This window comes from Callithrix jacchus, chromosome 21, assembly GCF_049354715.1.
Source record: "Callithrix jacchus isolate 240 chromosome 21, calJac240_pri, whole genome shotgun sequence".
Taxonomy (NCBI): Eukaryota; Metazoa; Chordata; class Mammalia; order Primates; family Cebidae; genus Callithrix; species Callithrix jacchus.
Genome location: NC_133522.1, coordinates 36,532,046 through 36,544,717, shown reverse-complemented (window position 1 = coordinate 36,544,717; position 12,672 = coordinate 36,532,046). Strand labels below are relative to the sequence as shown.

General features: G+C 35.9%; 2 protein-coding genes and 1 pseudogene across 2 annotated transcripts; all 3 read left to right on the top strand.

Moving 5' to 3' along the window:
* The first annotated feature begins 525 nt into the window (after positions 1–525).
* On the top strand, positions 526–797 carry LOC100388311 (keratin-associated protein 19-4-like; annotated as a pseudogene).
* Positions 798–3,028: 2,231 nt separating this feature from the next.
* Positions 3,029–3,556, top strand: LOC100895949 (keratin-associated protein 19-5-like). Its single transcript, XM_017967135.4, has one exon. It carries the CDS (start codon positions 3,085–3,087, stop codon positions 3,307–3,309), a length of 225 nt encoding a protein of 74 aa, XP_017822624.1. The 5' UTR covers positions 3,029–3,084; the 3' UTR covers positions 3,310–3,556.
* Positions 3,557–10,144: 6,588 nt separating this feature from the next.
* On the top strand, positions 10,145–10,728 carry LOC108589393 (keratin-associated protein 19-5-like). The gene has a single exon (XM_017967122.4). It carries the CDS (start codon positions 10,199–10,201, stop codon positions 10,415–10,417), a length of 219 nt encoding a protein of 72 aa, XP_017822611.3. The 5' UTR covers positions 10,145–10,198; the 3' UTR covers positions 10,418–10,728.
* The last annotated feature ends 1,944 nt before the right edge of the window (positions 10,729–12,672 follow it).

Below are 12,672 nucleotides of genomic sequence, written 5' to 3'. Positions count from 1 at the left end.
ATAATTCACCTTTAGGGTGGGGAACTGAGGAATAAGATAAAAGGTATGATAGATTGTAGAGCTTTGCATTTTACCCATTTCTTTAATTTAATTTGTCAGTGAAGCACAGCAATTCAAAGAAAACCAGAGATGAAGGAATATTTAACTGAAAAACACAACATCATAAAATATGATTGATGTATATGCCTAGCTACGAAAAAATTTATTTAGGGTCTGGTATGCCAAGACTTTAGATACAGCAATTTCTTCTCATTAAGTGATGCAATAACTTTTAAGGGCCACCCTAACTCAGCAACAAAGCAAGCTCAAACAATTTAATGAATGTGAGGGCCTCTCCTAGTGTCAGAGGAAAATGAATGATTTGTGTTAAGTAACTAATTAAAAAAACACAGACACACAAAATCAGATATGCATGTGACTCATCATGTGCTCTGACTAAGGTATACGAGCCTCCCTCTACACCTGCTGCCATTCATACTCAGGACTTTGCCTCCAGCAGCAAACCAACTTACCACTCCTGACACCATGAGTTACTATGGCAATTACTACAGAGGCCTAGGCTATGGCTGTGGAGGCTTTGGTGGCCTAATCTATGGCTACGGCTGTGGATATGGCAGCTTCCGCAAACTGGGCTATGGCTGTGGCTACGGATATGGCTCTGGCTTTGGAGTCTACGGATATGGCTGCTGCCGCCCATCATGCTATGGAGGATATAGATTCTCTAAATTCTACTGAAATTCTACCCTGAGGACCCAACATCAGAGGTCATAAGAACATCCAAATTAACCAAATATTGAATCAAATAAGGTCACACTGGATCAGTCCAAGATAAAAAACATTTAGCATCTAAGATGTTAGGAATATTTACTATCTTATAATTGTCTATACTATGTCTGCTGACATCCACTATCTGTACTCTCCTAACTGTGGAATTGCTCGTGCTAGCTGAAAAAACAAAATCAAATCAAAACTGAAACTACTAAATTCTTCAAATATAGGTCTACCAGAGTAGAATCATAAATCAGTTGTGCTCTATTCATGTAGTAGACTACTTTTCACAAATTAAAACAACAAAATTCACATTACCTGTGATAGAGATCTACCAAATGGACAGTGATACACAGAATAATTGGGGATGGAAATGGAAAATGTCAGTATACTATATGAAACTACCAAAGTGAAGTACAGAACAAGAAAACCTTATCTAGAAAGCTAATAGTTACTCTACAAGCAATAATATTGACTGGTAGAGTCAAGAGACAGATATGGGGAATTACACTATGCTTGATATAGGTGGTCCATAAGTATAAGCAAAATATCACCAGCTTGTATACTTAAGATTTAAGTATTTTTAAATATACCTTAAACAATAGCAAGGAAAAAGCAAATAAAATGATAGGTGATTTGTTCCTCTAAAAAAAGAAAGCTATTTGAGCTAATTTCTCTTCTAAATTCTTATTTTTGGATACATGTATAGTATTGTGTATTCCAATGAGATGTAACTTTTTTATGTGTAAGAACTTTAGAATTCATTTGTCTATTCAACATTAATATATTGAGTTTCTATTGCATACTGGTCATTGAACTGCAGCCAACAAATCCAGTTGGATAAATGTATAATTTGAAAGTATAATTTGAAAATTACTCATAAACTAATCAAAAGCTGAACAGTATATTCAAAATAATAAAAATTCAATAAGAAATTATATATTTAAGCTTAAAGTTAAGGGCGTTTGTGGGTGGGGTTTGGAATCAGCCTCAGGTCTAGGTGACTAACTTCTTAGAGTCAGCTGAGGTACTCTTTGTCTTTAATTGTTATTCTCTTCATCCTGTGTTTTTACATTATACATATTTTGAGGGATTTATAATACATTCACAGTGCTAACCATCTCTTACTGAATTTCCCAGGTTCCTTGGTGATGGCATATATTTGTAACATCTAGTGCTTTAATAAGTACTTAACATCTTAGTAAAGATTAGTTAGCTATTTTCTTTTAGGAAAAAAGAGGAACGCACAATAGGTAAAAGGAATATAAAGGCAAAAATATGAAAAAATGAAGATAATATAATATATACGAATTTAAGTATAGAGAATTTATATATTTCACCATCTCACTTAGTCCCAGACCCTAATGGGAATTAAAAGACTGTATTGATAAGAGGACAATTGTGTGGATCAGGGAAAGGGAATGAATGGTGTTTATAAGAGAGGGGGCAATATAACCTGTATTTTTGGTAGCACCTTGGATGTCTAATATGCCAGTAAGGGAGTCAGGGTATGAAAAAGAAAATTTGAACGGTTTGTAAAGCTGCTTATAAAATAGATCTTTTCATTACTGTGATTTGACTTCAGTGCTTGAGCAATATTCTATTATGTTGTTAAATCAAAGAGGTTTTTATTTTTTAAACTAGTAAAACCAAATAAAAGAGAATATTCATTATGATGGCCAATGTTCTAGAATAATAGGAGAACGATGGCTTTAACTTTTTTACCCTGTGAAGTTCTTTACTGTTATGCATAGCAGGGGAGCAGACAGCTCCAGTCTTTCAAATGTTTTCCTCCCTTTAAAAAGGGACCTCACCTGAGGTACAAGATACCTCTGAAAGAATGTGATAAATTTCAGGGCCTTGAATTTAACCAGGGTCTTTTATTTAATCATAAATGAAGCAAAACAATTCCAGGAAAGCCATCCAATTTGAAATTAAGGATGAAGCAATACTTAATTTCAAAACATAGCCTTACCAGCTGTGTAATACATTATGCCTACGAAGAAGTCTATTTGAGGTCTGGTATGTACAGACTTTGAAGCTACAGCAATTTCTTCTCATAAAAGTGATGCAATACGTTAAAGGGACAGCATGGCAAGACAGCAATGGAAGCTCAAACACTTTAATTAGTTTGAGGGCTTCTTCAGATGTCAGGATTGGGTCAGCAAAGTGTAACATATAGAATTACACTAAAATAGGCAGCAAGTGTTTGTCACGTGATCTGTCAGGGTATATAAGCATGCCCGCCTGAGATGTCAACATTCACACTCAGAACCTTGCCTTGAGCAGCAAACCAAACTCAATACCTGCGACACTATGAGCTACTACGGCAACTACTACGGAGGTCTCGGCTATGGCTGTGGAGGCTTCGGTGGCCTGGGCTATGGCTATGGCTCTGGATGTGGCAGCTTCCGCAGACTGGGCTATGGCTATGGCTGTGGCTATGGAGGCTACGGATATGGCTCTGGCTTTGGAGGCTATGGATACGGTTCCTGCTACCCATCATACTATGGAGGGTATGGATTCTCTGGATTCTATTAAACTACTGCCCCAGCAACACAGTGTTTCAAATTACAAGAGGACATCCCAAAGGTGACTTCAACCATTGGACAACAAAGGTCATGCTGGAGCTATTTGCACAAAATAATTTAACATCTCAGAACTTCAGGCAATTTTGCCATTTACACCCATATCTCTGTCATAATCCTAGTATCCTCTACTTTTGCTTTTATAACTGGTTGAAGTATCTATTTATCTTCCAATAAAACATTCTAATTTGAAAATACAATATGGTTCTGTTTTGTTCATGAAACTCAGTTATATGTAAGTGATGACAGTTACATTCTACTCAATTGTCAGCGAGAGAAGCTATCTCCTTGGCTGAGAATCTATGTTTTTTCACATACTGCATAAACATGCGTGCAGATAGATAAACAAATAGTTCCAAAGAATAATAATAATAGATTAAAATAAAAACAAAAACTTCAAAATGGTTAAAAATCTGATGTTTTTCAACATTTTGCTTTTATTTAGATAATATTCAGATTTAAGGCAACAACAAAAATTAATACCAATTTGACATGTCTATATATTTATATATCAAGCATATATATTTTATTTAATTCAGGAAGTTTCTGTCAAGTAACTATGAATGTGTAATGAATCCTTCTATTCATTCAAAATTTGTTTCTTTTTATTGTAAAAGCAAGCAAATAGTGACAGATCAAACCATATTACTAGGTTAATTATGAAAGTTTATTATCTTTCCAAGAATTACTGTATTTGGTATAACCTCACCCTATCATACTCTTCCACACATTAATTTATTTGAGATTTCCATTGAACAACTGATGTATGTAACTATTAAATTAGTATAGAATTTCTTTCACATTGGATTAATCTATTTAACTCAAAACATTTTAGCTAATTTTTTTCAACTAGATTTTCTATGATCTTCCTTGATCTTCATGGCCTGATATGGCTATCTTCTTCCCCATTATCATTATATCAAAAAACTTGCAACTTAACAAAGGAAAGAAACAAGACTTTATTGTCAACTAATTTATTTTTTAGCTCAAGCTGATGACAAGAACACTTTGATCCAAAGAGCTTTCTTACAAAGCTGAATTTCAGTTAAATCACTCCCCTGATAAAAATAGGAAGAAAGGGGGCATTTTGTTGATGAAATTTTAAACAGACATAAATGAATATCAACTTTTTTTCTAAAGTAAAATGATATATTCAACAAACAATACAAAATCAAGACATTTTGTTTAAATTGGTCAAAACTTGTTAAATGTGTTTGATTGAGTCACACAGTAGCACCAAATGTTGCTGACCTAGAACAGACATTAAGTGGTAGCAGTTACATTCATTTAATCTTTTAGGTTAAATAACCAGGACAACAGCAAAAACATTCAGAAAGCTTACACCAGTTCTAGTGGCAGAGTCAGGATCAGGCTTATTGCCAAGGTCTTCTGAATGCAGGTGCCACCATGAAGTCTTTATTCCCAGTATATTTTCTTCCTTCATGAAACCAAAGAGGATATCTTGAAAGTTCTGCTCAGTTTACATAACATGACTGAATTTATGGGGGACATAAAGATGGTTTCTTAGACTCACGATCTCTGTAATATTTTACTGTTCTGATTTAGAGAATCGAACCTCTTAATTTTGATGTTATCTTCATCTAGATTTCAACTGTAACATCTATATGCATATCTATATGTATGTATTCTCAAACTCCTGGTGATAAAATTTGGCTGTGTCCCCATTTAAATCTCAACTTCAATTGTATCTCCCATGATTCCCTCATGTTGTGGGAGGGATACAGGGGAGATAATTGAATCATGGGGGCTGGTCTTTTCCATGTTATTCTGATGACAATGAATAAGTCTCATGAGATCTGATAGGTTTATCAGGGGTTTCTGCTTTTGCTTCTTCCTCATTTTCTCTTGCTGCCACCATATAGGAAGTGCCTTTCACCTCCTGCCATGATTCTGAGGCCACCCCAGCCATGTGGAATTTGTAAGTCCAATTAAATCTCTTCTTCTTCCCAGTCTCAGGTATATCTTTATCATCAGTGTAAAACAAACTATTACACCTGAGCTCAAGCAATCCTCCCACCTTGGCCTCCAGAATTACAGGAGTGAGCCATTGTGCCCCACCTGGAGAGAAAATTTTTGAATAGCTGTTCAGGCTGGTGTAAAAGTGAGTTTGTTTATTATATCGATAAACCAGAATGATGTTTTGCAAGCTGATGTAGAAGTTAAAGTAGTTTTATATTATGCCTACTATGTATTTTTCATTACTTTGTATTTACCACAGCTAATCAGAAAATTTATTTCTTCAAAAAGTTTGTTTCCTTTTGAAGGAGGGAGAGCCTTAATTTTTCAACTCAATAAATATATTTGATATTTGAAGGGTTTACTAGATTTAAAAGTTTTAAACTTGATCAATGTATTTAAATCTAAGTGGTGGTAAAATAGAGTAATCTAAGGAATGATATAAAAATGAGAAATGAGAAAATATCTAATGAAAACACATTGTCAAATACAAATAATTCAATATGCTTAGTGATGAAGAATTCTATTTAGGATTTTTTAATTGTGTAACTTTGAAGATGCAGATTATTTTGTCATTTTAAAAAAATGTATTGGTTGGGCATGGTGGCTCATGCCTGTAATCTCAGCACTTTGAGAGGCCAAGGCAGATGGATCACCTGAGGTAGGAGTTCTAGACCAGCCTGGACAACATGGTAAAACCCTATCTCTACTAAAAATACAAAAATTAGCTAGGCATGGTGGCAGGTGCCTGTAATCCCAGCTACCTGGGAGGCTGAGGGAGGAGAATCACTTGAACCCATGAGACAAAGGTTGCAGTGAGCCAAAATCACACCAGTGCACTCCAGCCTGGATAACAAGATAAAGATTCCATATAAAAAAGAAAAAAGAAAAGTTCAAGGGCATTCTAACCATGCAACTAAGCCAGCTCAAAGATTTTAATGAGTTTGTGTCTCTCCTTGTGTTAACAGATTGATGATTTGCATTGAGTAAATTAAAAAAATTGGAATGCCGTGAAAGGATAGCCATGTTTATCACGTCTTCTGCTCAGGGTATAAGCATTCCCTAAACATGCTGATATTCATACTCAGGTCCTTGCCTTGGACATCAAACCGAACTCACTATTCCTGACACCATGAGCTACTATGACAGTTACTATAGAGGTCTGGACTATGGCTATGAAGGCTTTTGTGGCATGGGCTATGGTTACAGCTGTGGATTTGGCAGTTTTCACAGACTGGGCTATGGAGGCTGTAAATATGGCTGTGTCTACAGAGGCTATGGAGATGGCTGCTGTTGCCCATCATGGTAGAGGATCTGGATTCACTAGCTTCTACCAAGCTGCTGGTTTAGTAACACAGTATCTGTTACCTTAAGGGGATTTAAAAACAAGTTACTTACTTCTAAGATACAAATGGGGGTACGGCTATAAATGTGTAAATGCTCCCATTCCAAAGGGAGAAGTTGGCCAAAACATATAGGCCCCAAACAAGTCCAAAACTCAGTAGGCCAGTCATGGAAATAGTAAAGCTTCAAAATAATCTCCTTTTACTCCGTGTCTCACATCCAGGCCACACTGATGCAAGGGGTAGACTCCCAGGGCATTGGGCAGCTCTTCTTCAGTGGCCCTGCAGGGTATAGTTCTCCTGGCTGCTTTCACTGCTAACATTGAGTGTCTGCAGCTTTTCCAGGCACACAGTGGACTATATAAAAACATACATATGTATATGCATATATGGATATGGATACATATATACATGTATATATACAATGTATTTTTATATATACATATACATATATGTACATTATAATGCATATATATGTATGTGCATATACACATACACATGCATATAATGCATATGCATATTCATATATATATATTCATATCTGTATATATATGAATGAAGTGTGTGTGTGTATATATATATATATATATATATATATAAATGAAGATAAATTTCAGTGAAACCTCATCCTTTCAAGAAATGGTCAAAACTCCTTTATCAGGAGCAGTGGTTCTTGCCCAAAGCCTGTTATACAGCGGGTATCTTTGTGATATTAAACGCTGCCACCTGGACCATGGGTTCTTGTACTGATATAACTGTTTTTCCCTTAAATCATGCTCTGCACTGTGTCTGCTCCAGACATTCCTCTGACTATAAGCTGCTCGTTCCTTAATTCACGCTCTGTACCATGTCTACTCTAGGCATTCCTCTGATTATGAACTAAGATATATATATATATATATATATATATATATATATATATGTAAATAACTGAGTGGTAAGATATTCTTTAGACACTCATTCTATAAACTAATATATGATTTTACATAGAGAATTATATAAAGAGAAATAACTGAGTACTAACACTATAACTGAGATATTCTTCAAGCCCTAATTCTATAAACGAATATATGATTCTATATAAAAGATTATATAAAAGGAAATAACTGAGTAGTAACACTATAAACTGACGTATTCTTCAGGCCCTAATTCTACAAACTAATATGTGATTATATATAAAGGATTATATAAAAGGAGATAACTGAGTAGTAACACTATAAACTGAGACATTCTTCAGACACTAATTGTGCTAGGATTCTGCTGAGCTCTCCTTCCTCGGTACCTATATGGGGGGTTACCCATATTTTATCACTTGACTGATTTTCTGAAATGGAGAATAAAAATGAGATGAGATTGGGTTATAGTAACACAGGCATCAAAGAGGAAGCCTAGTGTTTGATTAAACACTACTCTGACAGCCGAAATCTTGTTGGAACTCATGTTCAGCCTTACAACATTTCCCAGAATAGCCGGTAAGTTGCTCATGTTATGCTATCCATGGCCCTTGCTTTGATGTCAAAGTCATGTAATTTATTCAAATAATATTTTTGAATGCCAACTAAATACAAGGCTTTATTTTGACACTCAGCAGATCAGAGAAATACCACATTGTAAAACAAACAAAAAACACAGTGTCACTTGAACTGGAAGTCATTATGTTTAGTGAAACAGACAGATATCACATGTTCTCACTCATAAATGGGAGCTAAAACGTTGATCTTATGAATGTAGAGAACAGAATGATAGATATTGGAGGCTGGGAAGAGTGTGTGGGTGGAGGGGTGATAGAAGTTGGATGAAAGGTATAAGTTCTATTGTAGAGTGATTACAGTTAACAACAATATATTGTGTATTTCAAAGCAGCTAGAGGAGAGAACATGATTTATTCCCAACAGAAAGAAATGATAAATATTCAAAGTGATGGATATCTCAAATATTCTACCTTAAACAATTTACATTCTATACATGCAATTAAATATCACATGTATCTCATAAGTATGTAAAATATATATCAATAAAAATTTTAAATGAAGTAAAACTTTTAAAAATGTGTCATTCAACTACTCATAAATCTAAAAAAAAAGCTTAGCAGTTTGATTATAGTCATATAAAACTGATATGTTTTTGGAGTTCCAAGTTTCAAGATATAGGTAAATCTGGATGAGGTTTAATCAGGTATGAGGGAAGGCTTGGGTATTTCTAACTCTCTGTGCTAAGCTGAGGGACTCTCTGGTCAGCTCTCCTTAAAGAGATACTCCTTCTTTTCTATATTTTTCATAATTGTGCCTCACATTTAGAGAATTTCTTGTTATTCTAAGTTGCACAAATATTTTTAAAATTTCTGATAATTTGAAGAGTTGAAATATGTCTAAAATAAGAAACACTGTAATCAGTATCTTAGGAAGATCTAGTTGATATCTTAGAAAAGGCAAACTAGAAAGCACTGGAAAACAAAACACAACAAAAAACATAAGCACTGAATAGACAAAGACAAGAGCAAATATTGACTATGGAGATCTACTTGGAAAGAACACATGTTGACTTGAGTAAATAGGTTGTAGCCAGAACATTTTACCTACTTCAGACTTTACCTGGATATAGTAATGAATTGTGGAGAAAAAAAAGTTGGGTGAAGTTTGAAGTGAGATCAGCGAAAGATACAAGAGAGGTGAATTAATGACAAAAAGTAGAAAAAGATAAACCATTCTGTATGAAAGCAGATTATAATCCTAATTTTTGGGTAACAGTGAGGGTAGAACATATAATGGAAAAGGGACTTGGGATATAAATAGAAAACTCTGGAAATACTTCACATGAGATGGACTTTTGATCCCTGTAAGAGTCTCTCTACTTGTGACTACAATTGTGCTATATTCTTCAAACAAAACAAATGTTTCGCATGCTGGTGTGCAAAGCCTAAAATAAATATAACAATTGTGCATGATCAAAGTTTTAAAAGTCTATAAATTAGGGGACATTTGTTTCTTTCAGGGACACACACAGGTGAATCAAATCTTTCTTGCTTCGCATGCTACAAAATATGTGTGCTTTATGAAAAAATTGATGGGTTTAAGAGTCTTGACCTTGACTAATTCTTGAAATTTTGTAGAATCAATTATAACAACTTCCAAAAATGCTTGTGATGAGAATATATTTAATTAGAAATTCAAGAATATTTAATGTGACTGATGTTACTTGACTGGTAATAAATAATTCTATTTAGAGTTTGGTATGTTTAGACTTTGAAGAAACAGCAATCCCTTCTAATAAAATTAAAGCAACACGCTCAGGGACAACCTAACTAGGTAGCCAAACAAGCTCAGGCATTCTTACTGAGTGTTGTCAGGGGACAATAGATTAATGAGCTGCCTCATGCAAGTATAATTCATGGAATGACACAAAAAGAGGGGCACATGCTCATTACATGCTCTGACCAGGGTATATAAGCCTCCTTATACACATGCTGGCATTCACACTCAGGATTTCACCTGCACAGCAAATCAACTCACTACTCCTGACACCATGAATTACTACGGCAGCTACTACGGAGGCCTGGGCTATGGCTGTGGAGGCTTCGGTGGCCTGGGCTATGGCTATGGCTGTGGATGTGGCAGATTCCGCAGAATTGGCTATGGCTGTGGCTATGGGGGCTACGGATATGGCTCTGGCTTCGGAGGCTACGGATATGGATGCTGCCGTCCATCATGCTATGGAGGATACGGATTCTCTGGCTCTTACTAAATGACTTGCTGAAATTGGAAGCAGAGGAGAAACTTCCAAATGTGTTTGGTCCTATCCTGTGCTTTCATTCCGGAAACATCCATTCTATTGTCTTCAGCATCGATGGATAGATATTTATCAATGGTTAAGCTGCTTCTATAAATATCTGTTGTCTTTTTACTTTTGGAATCTGTCATCTGAGAGCATATTCATGTATAACCACTCTAATTTGTTCCCAATTTGCTTTATTTTTTTTTTTTTACCATTGCCATGATGTTATCTTTCGATCAAGATCTTAGCAAAAACCTGTATTTTCCTTTTATCAAATAAATGAATCGAAATATAAATATTTGGTTCTTTTCAATGCTTTCATTGTTATTTAACATTTTGTTTTGAATCTAATATAAAAGTTTACTTATGAAGCAGTAAGATCTGCACCTCCATGGTGGAATATGATGAAAAATGTTTCTGGTTTAGTATGTTAATGGAAGCTTGAGAACAAATAAGACACCATCTTAACAAGAAATTTAAAATAACTTGGCCCTGTCTATTTACTGAGGATGTCATCTCCTCTCAAGTATCCCTCAAGTGTTCCTGGAATCACTAAGGACAGTGTCATTCTCATATCCTGCTCTGCAACATTACTGTTAGCTGAATGTCTTTTTGATACCATTGTTCTGGCCAAGCATATCTTTGCCTTCTTTCCACCTTCAGTTGCAGTTGTGAGAAGGAGATTGGGATGTTTCACTCATTTCCTGGTCAGAACTACACTCTATATTTAGCATCTACCTGAAGGCTATTGTCTCATATAGGACTGAAACAACCCACTGCAATGGGGCACTGGAACCCAGTGGTACAATGCTGTACAAAAAAATTGGAGTTAGGCCAGGCACAGTGGCTCATGCCTATAATCCCAGCACTTTGGGAGGCCAAGGAGGGTGGATCACTAGGTCAAGAGATTGAGACCATCCTGGTCAACATGGTGAAACCCCATCTCTACTAAAAATACAAAAATTAGCTGGGCATGGTGGCACATGCCTGTAGTCCCAGCTACTCGGGAGGCTGAGGCAGGAGAATTGCCTGAACCCAGGAGGTGGAGGTTGTGGTGAGCCGAGATCGTGCCATTGCACTCCAGCCTGGGTAACAAGAGCGAAACTTTGTCTCAAAAAAAAAAAAAAAAAATGGAGTTAGTTTGCAAATGTTTTCTCCAATTCTGTGGGTTGTTGCTTCACTTCGTTGATTGGCTCATTTACTGTGCAGAAGCTTTTTAACTTCATGTGACCCCATTTGTCCATTTTGGTCTTGATTGCCTGTGTTTATTGGGTATTACTCAAGAAATTTCTGCCAAGACTAATGTCCTGGGAGTTTCCTATGTTAAGTGAACTAAGTCAGGCACAGAAAGACAAACATCACATGTTCTCACTTATTCGTGGGATCTAAAAATCAAAGCAATGGAACTCATGGAGATAGAAGAATGGTTACTAAAGGCTGGAAAGGGTATTGGGGGAGGGGAGTGGGAATGGTTAATAGATGCAAAAAACTAGAAATAATAGATAATGACTTAGTATTTAATAGCACAACTGGGGGCTATAGCCAATAATAATCTAATTGTACATTTTAAAATAACTCAAAGAGTATAACTGGATTGTTTGGAACACAAAGGATAAGTGCTTGAGGACAGGGCTATCCCATTTCCCATGACTTAATCATTACACTTTAAAAGCCTCTGCCAAAATATCTCATGTCCATATATGTATATAAATATATATAAAACCTACTATGTCCCCACAAAAATAAAAAATTAAAAAAATATACACTAAAAGAAAGAAAACTTGAGGTAAGCAGGAGCAGATGCTTTCTATTTTTGTTGCACTTTATTAGAGGCTCTTACTAGTCTATGTAGCTTGTCATGAATGGATGATGACACAAAGTCGGATGAGAATACACTGGAGGCTTTACTGATAAGAGCCCTTCTTGGCTGTCAACTCTGGCTTCATTGCTCAGTCAAGTTCAAGGAGCCTGGCTCTTTTTTCCTTTGGAATTTATTCTCACCCAGAAAATTATTCTGTCCTTTTCTGGCTTGTTTTACAAGTTCACAACCCCTGGCCAGGCATCATGGAACACCAACAGTGAACACAGATAGACCCCTCCTCTGCTATGTTTCTCAGTCAACTTTGAAAGTAGCAAGAGAAGCCTGTTCGGCCAGTTTCTCTGAAATGACCAGGCATGTCTGAATCCACTTAAATTCAAATTTGGACCTCTACTATTTATCTTAG

Excerpts from the sequence above, each read along its gene's own strand:
- LOC108589393 (XM_017967122.4), top strand. The coding sequence starts at position 10,199 with ATGAATTACTACGGCAGCTACTACGGAGGCCTGGGCTATGGCTGTGGA.
- LOC100895949 (XM_017967135.4), top strand. The coding sequence starts at position 3,085 with ATGAGCTACTACGGCAACTACTACGGAGGTCTCGGCTATGGCTGTGGA.